This window comes from Pangasianodon hypophthalmus, chromosome 17 (assembly GCF_027358585.1).
Source record: "Pangasianodon hypophthalmus isolate fPanHyp1 chromosome 17, fPanHyp1.pri, whole genome shotgun sequence".
NCBI classification, from domain to species: domain Eukaryota; kingdom Metazoa; phylum Chordata; class Actinopteri; order Siluriformes; family Pangasiidae; genus Pangasianodon; species Pangasianodon hypophthalmus.
The window spans coordinates 7,269,402-7,286,493 of NC_069726.1; the positions used below are offsets into that span (position 1 = coordinate 7,269,402).

The 17,092-nt window shown below is 37.7% G+C and overlaps 1 protein-coding gene across 1 annotated transcript; it reads left to right on the forward strand.

Moving 5' to 3' along the window:
• The first annotated feature begins 1,813 nt into the window (after positions 1–1,813).
• slc25a1b (slc25a1 solute carrier family 25 member 1b) lies at positions 1,814–16,751 on the forward strand. The gene is made up of 9 exons (XM_026943942.3): positions 1,814–2,056; positions 9,096–9,203; positions 10,782–10,881; positions 11,256–11,394; positions 11,806–11,890; positions 12,265–12,369; positions 12,481–12,596; positions 14,632–14,705; positions 14,793–16,751. Exons 1-9 carry the CDS (start codon positions 1,945–1,947, stop codon positions 14,905–14,907), a joined length of 954 nt encoding a protein of 317 aa, XP_026799743.1. The 5' UTR covers positions 1,814–1,944; the 3' UTR covers positions 14,908–16,751.
• Positions 16,752–17,092: the final 341 nt, after the last annotated feature.

Sequence of the window (17,092 nt, forward strand, 5' to 3'; positions counted from 1 at the left end):
CTTTTTTCAGTCACAGAAGTCACAGAAATCACACTTTTTCTTCATCCTGATGTTTGATGTGAACATTAACTGAAGCTCTTGACCTGTATCTGCATGATTTTTTTTTTTTTTTTTTTTGCATTGCAATGCTGCCACCTGATTGGCTGATTAGATAACTGCATGAATGTACAGGTGTTCCTAATAAAGTGGATAGTGAGTGCACACACACACACACACACACACACACACACACAGAGTGGGATCCAAAAGTCTGAGACCATGTTTACTTTGTTTAGATTATTATGGTTTATTCCTCTTAATAGTGTTTTTTTTTATTATGAAGAAACATTTAATTTAATTATTTTGAAGGCATATTTGCTTTAAAGCATTTCTTTGCATGTGCTTAAGACTTTTGCACAGTACTGTATATCTCCTGCCAATTTCCTATGATTTTTAAGCACCGCGGTTTGTAGAGTTTACAAAGAATGATATGAAGAACCAAAAACTTCCAGTGAGTGGCAGCTGTGCAGGCAGAAATACCGTGTTGAAGGCCAGACTGGTTTGAGCTCCCAGGAAAGCTACGGTAACTCAAATAACCAGTCTTTACAAATGTAATAAACAGAAAAGAATCTCAGAACTTAATGAACCTTGAAGCAGATGGGCTACAGCAGCAGAAGACCACATCAGGTTCCACTCCTGTCAACCAAGAACAGGAATCTGAAGCTACAGTAGGCACGAGCTTTTTTTGAATCTTTAACTGTTCAGTTTGGGTGAGCCGGTGCCCACTGTAGCCTCAGACTCCTGTTCTTGGCTGAAAGAAGTGGAACCCAGTGTGGTTTTCTGGTGTTGTATTAAGACTGTCCTGTATATAAGCCCATCTGTCAAAAAAACCTGTTTTCACTTTGTCATTATGGATTATTGTGTGTAGATAAATGGCCATCCATCCATCAATCCACTGTACTACTTATTCTACACAGTGAGCCCGGAGTCTATCCCAGGGGCCTCGGGGCGCAAATTGGGGGACACCTTGGGCAGGGTGCCAACTCACAGGACACAATTACACACACTCATACACAACAGACAATTTAGAAATGTCAATCAGCCTATTACGCATGTCTTTGGCGGACTGGGGGAGGAAACCGGAGTACCCAGAGGAAAACCCTGAAGCATGAGGAGAACATGCAAACTCTGCGCACACAGGACGGAGGAGGGATTCGAACCCACAATCCTGGAGCAAGACAACAGTGCTAACCACTAAGCCACCATGGATAAATGGCCAAAAAAGGTAAATATAATCCTGTTTGAATTGAATCTATAATGCAATAAATAATAAAAACAGTAAACACAAACACATTTATGTGAATGTATGTATGTACGTATGCATGTATGTATGTATGTCTATTTATGTATGTATGTATGTATATGTGTATTTATGTATATATGTATGTATATATGTATATATGTGTATTTATGTATGAATGTATATATGTGTGTGTGTGAATTTATGTATGCATGTATGTATGTATGTATGTGTGTGTGTGAGAGAGAGAGAGAGAGAGAGAGAGATAAACATCTCTAAAAAAATTTTTTTTTTCAAACCAATCTCCATCTTATGTTACCAGACCACTAAAAGCAGACCATAATTAAAGGGCGCTGTCAGACTGTAGACATTTTAAGGTGTTCTTGTTTTATAAATACGGAATTTCTAGGAACAACCAAAGCACTTAACCGAAACTATCCCGTTCCACCTTAAAGCGCGTTGTTTGTGAAAACTATGGCGTTGTGTATGTGAACGCAGACGCCCCGCCTACAGGGCTGATGTTCGGCCTTTCGCCCGATGCTGACAGGAACCAGGAAACTTTGTGCTGTCAGAAGGTGGTATTGTGTAGCTCTGGGTAGACTGTTCAGAAACTAGCCCCGGATAAAACTGAAAGTCAGGTCAGCGAGAAGCGGCTAGTGAATAAAATGTCCGGAGAGGTGAAATTCGTCAACCCCTTCCACAGACCCCGCTGTCTGTCTGCAGCTGCGCCGGCTGGAAAAGCAAAACTCACTCACCCGGGAAAAGCCATTTTAGCGGGTAAGCTGATTGCTCAGGCGCCCTGCCACGCACTGTGCAGGGCTGCTGCAGTGTTTCACAGCACGGCTAGTGTGCTCTGTACAGAGACTGAATGAGAATATAAGAACAGACAAACACATGTTGTAGTGTTTCAGCCATTGCACTGGGTTCACAGCTAGAACAGTAACACAACTGGTGCTTTCTACAGGAGTGTGTCACATAAACATCAGCACACTGCAGGCAAGTATCTGCTGGGATCTGGCATGGACATTTAAAACACTGTGTTCCCATCTCTTAATGCTTGAGATTCTTGTTTTTATTTATTTATTTATTTAAATCTGAAGCTTTTGGTCCTTACAAGTGTGCTGTGCCTGTATAATCCCCAACAATCATGTGTTTTTGCTTGCAGACAAATTTTATGTCTATGGTTATGCAGCATGACAAATATGCCATGCATTTGATCTTTTTGTTTTTTTTTGATTAGATAACTTAGAATAGACACTAGGTGTGGAACTGGATGGAAAATCATACTACCGTATGATAAGCTTACAGGATATGATGGTTTTTAATACGGCATGGGATCTGCATGTGTGTGACATACAACTGTGCAGTATTTCTTAGCAAACCAGTGGAAAAAAGCAGTTAGGATATTTCTAAACCATGATTATAGTTTTCTGATTTGTGTATAAGTTCTTTTGTTAATATTTGTTCTTTAACAAGTAAGCAACCTTGATTTTAATAATCGATATGGACACACTACACCTGGATAATGAGATTCAATAATTTAATATTCAAATATTTCAAAAGTGATTAAATTCAATTTTATTCCGTTTTATTTATATAGCGCTTTTAACAAAAGACATTATCGCAAAGCAACTCCACAGAAACCAAGATGTAGATTTAGATCCCTAATGAGTGAGCCACAGGCGACAGACGAGATGAGGAAAAAAAACCTTGAGATGAAGCCGACTCGAAAGGGAATCCATCCTCTTCTGCGTGACACTGGATAACGAGATTGTAAATCATTACAGTACGCAGGTTTAGAAGAGTAAAAACAAACTGTATGTGTTGTTGAAAGGACGTTCAGTTTGAGGATATTGGGAATAAGAGTCCTGGGATGAGCACAAAACATAATGATTTTGTCTTAATGATTACAGCAGCTGTTGTAAAAACTCTTTTCTGTGATATTATTATCTGACATAATTATTTCAGATTTCCGTTAGAACATATAGCACTATTTTGTCACTTCAAATCTCAGTTAATTTTGCTCTAATATATGCAATATGTGAAATATAAATCAGTTGATTGGGTATTCATTGGGTATGCATTTTAACTCGTCTTAATGTTATTCCAGTATTTGTCACTTGTTTCAATATAAAACTCGTTCTTGGAGCTCTAGTTGACCTTCATTTCTTTGTCAAAAGGACAGAATGAGCAATATGTGACTAGTTTTATTGCTTGACCCTGATCTATTTGACCGTTTCCTCTTTAGTCATCCATTTAAGAAATTGAATTTTGTACAGTCATTGAGAGAGGGCTTTGCTGATTGGATGAAGTGCATGCAGTGTAGTGGGTCACCTTCCTATCTTAAAAATAAGATGTTCATGTCAACAATTATTGGATATTTAATGCTCCAATAATGTTAATGTTTTATTAGCATCTAATAATAGCTTTTTAAATTAAACTTCGAGACTGACATTACGACCTTTGCCGTGGTACGACTTCCTTCCTTTGTTTGTACATAATTTGCATAAACAGTCTATTTTTGTGACATATTTTGTGACACATTCTGAGTTGTCACTTTTATAAATCCAAGGCTATGAGGAAGCATCATTCAGATTAAAGCATACCAACCCCTCCCAGAAGTAGAAACATTTCTCAGCTGTATTTAATCATGATGCGCATAGATGTGGGCATGTGAACGTTCAGCATTTGTGCTCCAGTGAACGAACCAATGACTCAGCGTTTCCAAAGACACGTCACACTTTTCTGGCTTGGCAACTGCACACACAGTAGGAACAAACTCACGGCCTGGTCTCGTACTACTGTCAGTCTGGCCATTCCTATTCATATACGCAATGCAAAATAGCAGTATAATATAATAATAAAAAAAAAAAACATAATATAGAAAGGCATGCATTGTGTGGTCATGCGTGTAGCACAGCCACCTTTTTCTGGCTTAAAGTTGGACTTTACTTTGTAGTTTGCCAGTTTTCTTGTTTGATGCGTGTTGTAAGTTTAACTTGCTCATAACCTTTGCACTCGCACTGATAGTCGTATAGTCAGCAGCATTGTAGAGAGTGAATCAGAGATAAGAGTGGTGATCCTCTCATCCAACCCAGGAGCTGATTTAAATTCATACTCACCCTGAGATTGAATGAAACTAGCTACAGTGAGCATTATCATTTGAGTGAAATGCTTTAGAAAGCAACCAGAAGATGCTGTTTATAAGATGAGTTGATCATGAACATTCTTTCAAAACCCCACTCCCATACTAAATAAACCTGCACAACAAGTTGGAAATAACCTCCTTCACTCCCTTATTATTCAGTAAATTCCTGCTAAACAGGTACACTGGTTCCTGGAGAACTGGTATTTTTATTTTAATTGAACTTTGTTGGTTTCAATACATTCATTTGGCCTCATTCTCGAATGTTTCACAAATTACGAAACAACTTGTATGCCAGGACACGCGAGACATATTGCCTAAGCATGTGTCACTAGTCATTTTTTCTACAGTGACATACATAATGATAATGAATTAATCTTTTATCCCAGTTCATGCTAATATTGTGCTATCATTAAAAAAAAAAAATCATAGTAAAATTGAGTGAGTTTGAGTGAGTTCAGTTTGCTATGTATTTCTGAACGTCCTGTTTAGGAATTATAGGAGTGCCTTTCCTACGAAGGATATACACAGTGCTGCATATAAGACACCTCAAAAAGGAAGCTGTGTTTATACATCCTTCTGAATGGAAGATCAAGGGTAATTAGACTGTAGAGTTTGTAGCAATAGACAAAAAAACCATCCACAAAGTGGCAGTTATGAAGGTGAAAACCCTCTACTTAGTCAGAGTGCTTGGGAGGAAATGAAAGGTTTAAAAAAAAAAAAAAAAAATCCAAATAAAACTGTAGCTCTTATTCAGCTCATAGTGATGTGTAGAAAAAGTCTCTGAATGTGTAACAGGATAAAGCTTGAAGACCACACTGGGCTTCACACTGTCTGGCTGCAGTTAGCTCGTGATCACCAAAACTGGAGGATTATTACAATTACGTTTATGGCATTTGGCAGACGTCATCATCCAGAGCGACTTACATTTATCTCATTTATACAGCTGAGCAGTTGAGGGTTAAGGTTGGCAGTGCTGGGATTTGATCACATGATCTTCTGATCAGTAGTCTAACATCTTAACCACTGAACTGGTCCACTGTTCACTATAGTTACTTAGAGGGCAGAATTTGGCATGAATTTAGGGGCACTGCTTGCCAAAGTAAAACTGCAGGGGACTCCCGAGTGGCGCAACAGAAAAGCTTTCGCCCTATCATCCGTCAATCATGAGTTCAAATTCTGATGATGCCACAGCCATCCATGGCCAGGAGTCCAAGAGAGCAATCACAACGACACTAGCCAAACATGTGCATCTGTGAGCTCATGCGTTTGGCAGGGGGAAGATAGCGCTTCTTCCAAGCGTGTTACATTGCATGAGCAGCAGTTTGAAAAGATGCGGTCTTTGGTAGCTGTTGTGTGATAGGGGAGAGATGCCTGATGGGTGGGAATTTGGCGTGACTAAATTAGGGAAAAAGCCGGAAAAAAGTAAAACTGCAATTATTCAGCTAACCAATAGCTAGTTACTAGCTACTAATACAAACTACTTGTGTAAATATAGCGTATGTACAGTAGTAACAGATAGACTGTGATGGGTATTAGCTCTCATTCTTTCTGTAACATCTTTAATAGTTAGGATTTTAGATCGACTCCTCGAAGCTGTCTGATGCTAAAAAGTCACCTAAATACAAATATATGACTGTATATTGTATAAATGGAGTGAGCTGAAAGTAGTTTTCTTTCGAAATGTAGTGATAGAAGCCAGAAGTATTACGTGAAAGAAAAGTGAATTAGCAAGGTACTCCATTGTGTCGCAAATCTACTGGTGGCTCAGCAGTTAAGCTACTATTCTTAGGTACACTATACGACTAAACGTATGTGGACACCTGAGCATCACACCCATATGTGGTTCTTCCTCAAACTGTTGCCACATAGTTGTAAGCACATGATTGTCTAGGATGCCTTTGTGTATTATAACATTAAAATTTCCTTCACTGAAACTAAGAGGCCCAAATATATTCTAGCATTACAATGCCCCTATGCAAATAAGTGAGGTTTATAAAGACATGGTTTGCTAAGGTTGGTGTGGGAGAACTGGAGTGGCCTGGACAGAGCTCTGACCTCAACCCTACTGAACACCTTTGGGATGAACTGGAACGCTGACTGTTCACCAGGCCTCCTTACTTGTCATCAGTTCCTGATCTCACTAATGCTCTTGGCTAATGGCCATGGCTTTGGAATGGGCACATATGGGTGTGATGGTCAGGTGTCCATATACTTTTGGCCATATAGTGTACCTGAGAATAATAGCAAGAATAATATGTATAATGACAGTTCTATTCAGTGTAGGTCAGTGTGTTGTTGGAGCAGTACAGATCAGTATTGGCTGTGTTACAGGGTGAGGAATGTTTGCTTGGTACACATTAGACTCCTTACTATGAATTCAGGATGAACTGAACTCCACAACACACCTAAATATTGTGGCTTAGGGCCAAGGTCTTTACTTTTATCAAACGGATCATCAAGAGTCAAGGATCTAAATATCCTGCTTGCACACTATTTGATTCATTTTTTTACTTATTTAAAAAAATTGTTGTATATGTTACATTTAAATTGTAATACATGTTAATGTGTTAATGACTACAACTTATTTTGATTAAAAAAAAAAAAAAAAAAAAAGAATTTTGTTCTCGTAGCTTTCTGTCATTAGACAGGATTAATTGAAACACTGTTAGTTTATGCTGATCCAAATCCTTGTATCTTTGGGACAGAATAACATGCATGCGTGTGTCTGGTTGGGTTTTAATAAGCAGTCTGGGAATGTGACGTGTCATTACCCGTTGCTGTATTCTAACAGGCATGCAAAGAGTGCAAAGAGCATGTGGTGCCATTGTGGCGGAACCTTGTCGGTTGTTTCCCCACTACACTGTTAAGCAGGAGGACTTGCGGCTCTTCGACACACCCCTTCAAACCTGACGAGAGGCCAATGGGTGTTTTCTGTGGGGAGAATCGCACAGAGCCAATCACACGACATCACACGAGACTCTGCTGTTTGCTCCTCAACAGCAGATGCCCTGAGCTGAAAAATTTAAGGAGGCTCCAGCTTATTGTGGATTACTTCTTTTAAAATGTTTTAGTTAAAAACTCAAAAAAACAAGCCATGATTTTATGATTTGTAAAGGGTATTTAATAATTCATTGCTTTTTTTTTTGACATCATTTCTGTTCAATGCTATTTTTTTATATGCCAAATAGCAAAAATTCTTTCACTTCCTTAGTGTTTTCTCTTCAAGTGCAGATGTTTTTTAAGGGGTCTTTAAATCATTGTCCCTAATTCAAGTGCCATACAATCAAGCCTGATCATTAAACTAGCATAGGCAAAATCTACTGACAATTTTCTTATGCATTAGTATCATCTTTGGCTTATCTTTACGATCAAACTCATGTCCTGTCGGAGTTCGTGTGAATTTAAACAATCTGAAAAAAAGGTTAATTTGAATTAAATAATTAAGATAAATATTAGTGCCAAAAATAAGTATAGCGAGTTGGCTATAGTAAGTTAGGCAGTATAAGTGATACCAATGTTAATAATCACTGCGGAAATCTTTTAGTTTAGTCTAAGAATGTACTTTGTAAATGCAAATCCGAATAATCAGTGGGTGTCAGTAGTTTTTCAGTTGAGTAATCGGAGAATTTGCATACAAGACGCACAACAAGTCTTCAGCACCGGGCTGTGCAAACACTCTCAAAGATCACTGCACTCTCAATGATCATTCAGATTATTACATGGTTTTATATCAGCAATGTCAGACTGCTCATCTGATTTTCAGCGTTTGATTAATTTCCTTCAGCATTTTGGTTATATGACATGAGGATTTGTTTATTTGAATCATCAGGATGAAACCTTGGGTCCACTTGGCTATATTTAAAAAAAAAAAAAAAAAGCTTTAATTAAACCTTACCTGAATTAAATCTGACCTATTCCAATTCCAAAAAGAATAAACACCTAGATATGATTAGATTTCACATAACTACCTGTAGGCGAGGCTGGAAAATAGTTACGTTTTCTACCTGATTGTGATCATTAACAGCTTTATACAAACAAAAAGATTCACTTTCATGACTGTTTTTATTTATTTATTTATTTATTTTGCTGCAACGTTGGATAAAAGCACCTCTAACTCAGCTTCACTCAGATATATTTGTTCCCTTCTCCACTTCTTTCCTTGGTGCTTGGATAGTCCGCTGAACACGCTGCTTTTATTGGCACGCTGCAGTAAAGTGATGTATGCATATGGTGTGTAAATAAGAGATTAGTGGGTGGGAGCTGTGTGTCCATGCAGCTGAAGCTGTTTTGATGTCGTACAACATGAATTTCATGTTTCATGAATCAAAGACAGATTCAGTTGCGTGATATTTTGTGCACTCAAACAACCCCCATGCTTGTTTTTGCTTCTGAACATTCAAATTTTTAGTTAGAAGCTGAAATCCTGACTCCAAAACCCAACTTTCTGTGCATAGAATAGCAAATCTAAACTGTGATATTAATATTAGAAAGGATTTGGTCATGTTTTCTGTCTCATCTACTTTTTTTTTTTTTTTTAACAGTTACCTAATTACACTTCGTTTCTTACTTATTGGGAGTGTTTTCGGAGAAGGACATATCACAATACAAATATAAATATATTTGTTTTATCGGTGTCGGATGTAAATATGGGCCTCCCTGTTTTCACAGGTGGAATCGCAGGAGGGATTGAAATCTGCATCACTTTCCCGACAGAGTATGTGAAGACCCAGCTGCAGCTAGACGAGAAGGCGAACCCACCACGCTACAGAGGGATCGGTGTGTGTCTCCTTTTAACCCCCCTCTCTTTCATTTAGATTATATTTAGGATGAAGTGTGGGAGTTCTATAGAGAACAATAACTATTTTAAAACCTGCTATTCCTACAAAGTGTCTCCATTTTGTTTCTCTGTAAATGCTTCAGTCATGTCCTGGCCACGTGGGTGAAGAAAAGAGCAGGTTTCGTTAGACAGAACTGCATGCTAAGTTCAAGGGTCAAAATGTGCCTCTTCTCATATCTCCAGCATGCATCAGAGCTTAACCAATGGTTCATAGTCCCTGGACTTTAGAAGCCAGGCTTTTTTTTTTCCACAACTTGTTTTCCAGGACTGATTGTTCCACTTGGGAAATCTGCTCTGCTGCGACAGCAAGCCAAATTGTAGATGACGTTCACTGGTTTTATCATTGCTGGACTGAGGGTTCATTGACGTAATCAGTGATTTATCACAGATTTTTTGTAAAACAAGCATTCAGTCCCTTCCACACTGAAACACCTATGACCCACATAACAAGCATGGTGTCCTCCATAAAAAGAAAAAACCCACCTTGAGCAACTTTCACATTAATCTTTGTTAACACTATTAACATGTGATCTTCAATGGTGTATAATATTTATTTTATAACTGAATTCTGAGTTTTTGCATTTAAACTACTTTCATTGACATGTTGCTCTATTTTCACTTAGCTTAACGGTTTTCTACATTACCCACAATGCCATTTGACTACCTGCTAATAGTGGTGCCAGTGAGAATTAGCTCTCGCTTCATTTTCACCTAGTCTCTAGAGCACGAAGGTGCTCGTGGCAACTGCAGCCCCAAAGCCACCACAGCAATCGCAGTCCCAAGCCATTACAGTACAGCTCCCCATATGAGATCCCCAAGCCATCTCCACAGCCTCCACGTGGCACCATCCCCAGCAATCCAAACAGTTCTTCAGGCCGTCCATATGGGGCCCCAGCAGCAGCAGCGAGCGAACTCAACTGATGAGAACTTCAACCAGAAGTAGGGCATCAGGATGGGTCAGGCAGGTCCGGGGAGCAGAAGAGGTCAGGATCACTGGCATCTCAGAAGTAGCATGTGTAGCTCGAGAGAGAGAGAGAGAGAGGGAGAGAGAGAGAGAAAGAGAGAGAGATGGAGATGTCTCTCCAGCTCCAGCTCTCTCAGCTCCTAAGCTGTACACTTTGCTCAAACGGATAAGCTTCCAATGCTTTAACTTTGATGCTAATACCGAGGTCAACTGCATCACACTCATCGTCTGGCAGATCGCTCACTAGCCAAGATGAGTCTCTGCCTAAATCGGCGCAACTGCATCATATAACTGCATTGCATTCTGGACATTTGAGTGCAGCACCTGCTGTCTCCACTGCGTTGGATTTCTCGTTAATTTCTTGATATTGAATGTTGCTGGAAAATGGCGAGTGAGAAAAGAAGCCCTTGCCCTTTTCAGCAAAACCTGTCATCTCTTACTTTTCATTTAAATTATTTCCCCTGTGGTGTCAGAGTGACAAACATCTGCTAGAGGTTTCCTTAAACATTGCCATGCCAACGTGTTTATTTATGTCTTTTTCTCTCTTGCACAGCTGATTGTGTGAAGCAGACAGTCCAGGGTCATGGTGTGAAAGGTCTGTACAGGGGCCTCAGCTCGCTACTCTACGGTTCCATCCCCAAAGCTGCTGTAAGGTAACCAACCCTTCCAATGGCCTTCTAACAGAAGAAACACCTGCTGCTTCGTAGAAACATTTTCTAAGAAATAAAAAAGCTCATCACAGTAGTGACACCGGCAAAGTACTGTCAGTGTAGTTGAGTAACAGATGAAGAATTCAAGGAGTGACTACAGTGTAATTCAGTTTGTTTCAGACCAGTTCTACCAAATCATTTGACCTTTGCACCTCATGGAGATTCAGAAGCACTTATTTGCCCAACTGATGAAAGAAAGTGCCTGCTTTTATCTCTTACTACAGTTGTCTTGACATTTCTATGTACTGTATAACAAATATAAATAGATTTGTTTAGTGAAAATCGTCTTTTATGCATGTTGTCCCTTTTGTCCTCAGGTTCGGCATGTTTGAGTTCCTTAGTAACAAGATGAGGGACGAGTCTGGGAAGCTGGACAGCACCCGAGGCCTGATCTGCGGTCTGGGCGCTGGAGTAGCCGAGGCTGTCCTGGTGGTGTGTCCTATGGAGACGATAAAGGTGCGTGTGTGATGTTCATCCTTATTGATCTTGGAACCAGCATCAGTTGTTTACAACTTAAACCACAGCAGAGTTGAATTCTCGACTGCGATTGGTCAAAGGGTGTTGATTAATTTTCTATACTATACTATAATAACATATGAACCTTCCAGGAATAGGTTTGGAAACAGTATCTTCACTTTCACAGTTGAAATAATTTTCACATATGCTAGCTGTCCTGTTGCAAGGCCAGCTAATTTATTCCTGGATTTTGATAATGCAACAATTAAAATGTGTGTGTGTATGTGACTACACAAATGAAATATGATTACACTTTTAATATGATTAATATAATTCACACACAAGTTGTACTTTTCTAAAGAGACTTTAGTATTTACCAATTGTAAATTTCTGTTTTATGTCCAATTTCAGGTTAAATTTATTCATGATCAGACCTCAGCAAACCCCAAGTACCGAGGCTTTTTCCACGGCGTCAGGGAAATAGTCAGAACACAAGGTTTGTGCTGCCACCTACTGGAGATCAGATTATGGCTTGCCTTAATCTTTATTTAATTTAAGAGTTTAATTAAAAATTTAATTAAGATGTTTCACATGCAGATTTAATAATGTGTCCCTTTGCTTTGACAGCTTCAAACGCAAAGCATGGTTTTAGGCTTAAAACTGACATCAGTGTTACAGTGTTAATGTAATTAATTAATTGGGGACCATTTATGCACATGAGAAACTTGTGACTGCTAATGAGGTTTCATGACTTAAAAACATAACCGCTGATTTTAGAACAAATAGTTAATTGTGCCTGGAGCGTTATGCAGACTGGAGTGGAATGCGGTATGACTTTGTAATCCGACGACTTTATTGTGTTCCTTACAGGACTTAGGGGAACGTATCAGGGATTGACAGCGACAGTATTGAAGCAAGGATCAAACCAGGCTATTCGCTTCTTTGTTATGACCTCCTTGAGAAACTGGTACAAAGGTCTGTATTTAACTTCAGCATTTAATGTTCGTGAATTTCACACATGGTGCATACGCAGGGCAGCGAAGGTTGAATTTGAGGTTACAAAGATTGTGTTTGTTTTAAAACCAGGTGACAACCCTAACAAACCCATAAACCCTCTGGTGACTGGAATTTTTGGAGCTATAGCCGGGGCCGCCAGTGTGTTTGGAAACACGCCGCTTGATGTAATTAAGACTCGAATGCAGGTGAGACTATAAATAAGGAATTATATTAGTTTGGAAGTTCATGATACTCTTAGGAGATAAACTGATAGCAATGATATGTTCTTTAAAGCCGTCAACAAAGATTTATGGCTATGCTTATAATTCCTCAAAATACATTAAGGACTATTATTAATTTCTTGATCAGTTGTAACACGTGAAATTCCCGATCAAATTTTCCCCATACGCACTCATTGAGAAATCAGTAGCAGGACCTGACAGGCCATAAACTGAGTGTAATCACCAAACTAGTGCATCATACATATGACAGCCATATCATACATCAAAACGATCGGCTCAGTGAGGAGAATTGCATTGTGGGGGATGACAATACCCTCGACTCAATGTGCAGAAGTGCATTATGGGTGACATGGCGTCACTTGCACATCGCCACAAAACTGATTGTAACCACAAGACTACTGGTACATATGACATATCAAAACGCTTGTCTGACTGAGGAGAATCGTGTTAGTGGGTATTTTATTGACGACGTAAACCATCATCTTAACAGCTGCATTACTGAATTTGGCCACCCAGCACTAGTAAAACTCTACAGATGATAAAATCCGGTGATGCAGCTGGTTTTTAGTCAACCAAACCACACATATGTTACACCCAGCTTCATTCCACTTCACTGGCTCCTGTTACCACATCTTTATCACTAATCAGGGCCTGTCTTCCTTCCTGGACTTTTTCCTCTTATATGCTACAATAATGAAACAAGCTCCCCAACTTTGTTGACCTTGCAGATTTCATCACAATGTTCAATAAGCATATATGGGTAGCGCTTTACATTACATTTCCTGTATTATACATTACACATAACATTAACAAATATTTTTTAAATAATAAATTGTTTAAGCCAAATAACAGGCACCTTCATTAACCAGTGTTTTTTCTCGTCAGTGAGTAAAATGAAGCTTACAATAAACAATACGAACCAACACCTTAATGAACATTTTTGTGGTTGTTAACTTGCAAAATTCAGAACTGACCCGGAAGAGACCATTAAGGAACGTGGTGTCAATTAATTTGTGCTCATTTGTGTGGACTTAATTTTTAGCCACAGATTGAATATGTATTAGTTTAATATTAATCTATACAAATGTCAATTAATACACGTGTTAACATACTTTGTTTCATTGATAACATTGTGAATTAATACTGAAGTTCATGGTTTGTTAATGTTAACTAATGCAGTAAATAATTTTACTTAAGGGAACTTTAATGTAAATCGTTACTCGTATATATAATGCCATGTCGCATGCTGAACTAGTGTCTGTTTATAGCTATGAAGCATATTTAATATTTTTAAAGATTTTTTAAAAGAAAATCATTGACATTTCAAATTTCATCCTAGAGCTCTTCAAGATGTTGCTAATACCATGTGTAGTTATTGATATGGTTCAGTGAGCAGATGTTTATTTGGCATTTATGGAAGGAGTTTCCAGTTTAAGCAGTCAGAAGGTTAAGTTTTTTGACATGGGAAAGTCTTCAGGACTGTTAATTTCAAGAGAGAGGAAAAAAAGAGAGGCTATACTGTGTGTAAGTGATGACAGCAAGTAACTTGTGTTACAGATGCTCCACAACATGAGTATAAAAGAACAGCATAACTATAAAAGTATAAAAAGTATGATGTTCTTTATAAAATAAAAATACATAGATTTAAATCTCTGAGATAAGAGAAATAAAACATTCAGAGGAGTGCTGTTATTGAAAAATAATCAAATAATGGAAGACGTTATTATTTGATTATTTTCCTATAGCAGCATGCCCGCTGAGTGTTTTATTCCTCTTATACCACAGCATTTTGTAACTCATTATTATCACTATTTTTAGTGATTAAAGAACGACAAATCATAAGAACAGTTATAAGAACAATTGTTGGCTTTATAGAAAGTGTTTCCATGATTTTTTTTCCTAATGTTTAAGCTTTAAGTCATTTAAAACAGGACTACTAGAGAAATGATCCATGGTGTTATGCTGGTGTCTCGGTGTGTAATTCAACATCTCTCTACAGGGCCTGGAGGCGCACAAATACAAGAGCACTGTGGACTGCGCCATGAAGATAATGAAACACGAAGGACCAGCAGCGTAAGTGAATGACTGAGCAGTTACAGATTACTATGCTGTATAACTAATCATTAGGAATGTTGATTTAATGGCATCTTTGTGCTCTAGGTTCTACAAAGGTACTGTTCCGAGACTTGGGCGCGTGTGCTTGGACGTGGCTATCGTGTTCGTGATCTATGATGAGGTAGTGAAGGTTCTTAACATGGTGTGGAAGACAGATTAATGCTGAGAGTGCAGCAAAGGCAGCTCATGGAACACGGCCAGACCTTCACAACGTTGACGGGGAAAGTGAGACACGATGTCAGTAGGGCAAAGCAACATCACACGAGCTGTGAACGTGTTTAAGTTCCCTTATGTAATTAAGATTAAAAAAAAAAAAACATTCCCAAAAAAATGTGATATATATAAAAATACTTGAAAAATTAGTTAAAGTGGGAAAAAAACATTGAATACTCCATGGTATGGTTTCAGTAATGGAGTCTTTGAAAAGCCAAATGTTTATAATGCGGAGCGATAAAACTGGCTTTTTTAAACATAATTTTTTTTAGTGTCATAGTTTTGTTTCTAGTATTTTAGCCTTTTTTTATTCTACATTTCTAACTGACAACTGAAAACTCATGAATCTGATTACTTTTCCATTATGTTTATTTTCGGATCAGTTGGTGTTATCTTATGTAAAGACACTAAATATATATGCAGTGATGAGGACAAAAAAAAAAAAAATCGTCCTTGCACAGGAGTGCAGCATGTGTTACAGCCATGAAAAAAAGTTTGTTAAGGAGGTTAAATCCAAAAATGACAAAATAATAATAATAATGATCATAACAATAATAATAATAATAATAATAATAATGACATTAGTAATAATGAACTAATGTTAATAATAATGCAAAATAGTAATGCAAAAATCTAACTTTAATTCATTATTAGCATTGTAAAAGTGTAATTACACTTAAAACTTATTCTTGCACTGAACAACAACAACAACAACAACAATAATAGTAATAATAATAATAATATTTGATTCTATTTGAGCACTATAAGCAAGAATGAGCTTTCAGTGGAGTTATACTGTTGTCTGGGTGATTTTTTTTTTTGTTCTGATTAAGCTAATATGATATGATTCCTAAAGTGTTTGCTCGCGTATTTCTAATTTCGTGTACTGAAAAGTTCTTGGATCCAAAGAACATTGAACCAACCTGACACACCACCAAAGCCTTTACCTCCCAGAAACACACATTCCTCGGTATCTCCAGTAAATACATGCACTTTCAAAACCTTAAAGGATTTGGTACTAATTTAAATGAAGTAATGAATTTACTTTAAGTGCCTGACCAGTATTTACTAGTGCTCATGATCAGTGTGTAGCTTTTCTCATAAACTTTTGCCAGGAACAATGATGCCAAGTTTTCTTTCTTTTTTATTTTTTTACATTTTTTTTTTTTTTTTTTTTTTTAAATAAATTTTGTCTATACCCTGAACAACAATCTAAATGCAACCTAGAAGACTATTACTAGTGCTGTTAACTAGTGTAGGGTCATGTTCGGTCGACATTAGATTTATGTGTGCTACAGAATATTTTATTATTTTAATATTATTAATGCTAAAATGATAAGAATCCTAAACCTGCCCCAAATTGTTTGGTTTGAAAAGCTGTTCATGGAACTGAAATTGCCTTAAACTGTTCCTTTTTGAGTGCCATCGTCAGATTGATCACTTTTCCTACCTCAAGAAATTCCCCCGGAATCCTAAGTGTCAAGAAGGAGCCATTAGATGTAAAGAAATGGTCTCTGTCTCAGTGTCTCCCTTACTTACATTGCATATGTAATACACTGTATGCATATACATATACATATATGGATTGAAATATCTTTGGCAAATGTAAAAAAAAAAAAAGTGTCATGATGCAAAAGCAAATGCAGAAATGTAGATCTTTGTGCTACTTAATGTTGTGTGTGATATGGGAGCATAACACTGTGTGTAGTCTGTATGTTCAACGAAGAATATTTGTGCCTAATTAATATATGGTTGTCTTCTGTATTAAAATGTTTATACCTTAAAAATGGATGTCGTATTGAGTGTTAGTGTTTTCTTCTGGTCGCTGACTCTGTTCTGTGTGTACGTCTGTAACGTTTCTGTCCACGACCCATCTTTACTTCACCGTTTAGAAGACGTTCTAGCGCATATCATGGAGCGATACCGGATGTCATGAATGATTGTATCTGGTTAATAGTGAAAAGAAAACACTGATGGACATTACTAGATCCTACCTGATGCTCATTGAAAGACTGAAAACATTTTCACCTTTCTATTATATTGACACGTTTATTTTTTAATTCAGCATACAATGTGCCTTTAAATTATGTTCTTAATTTTCAATAAATCTTGGTGGCTGGAAATGAACTTGC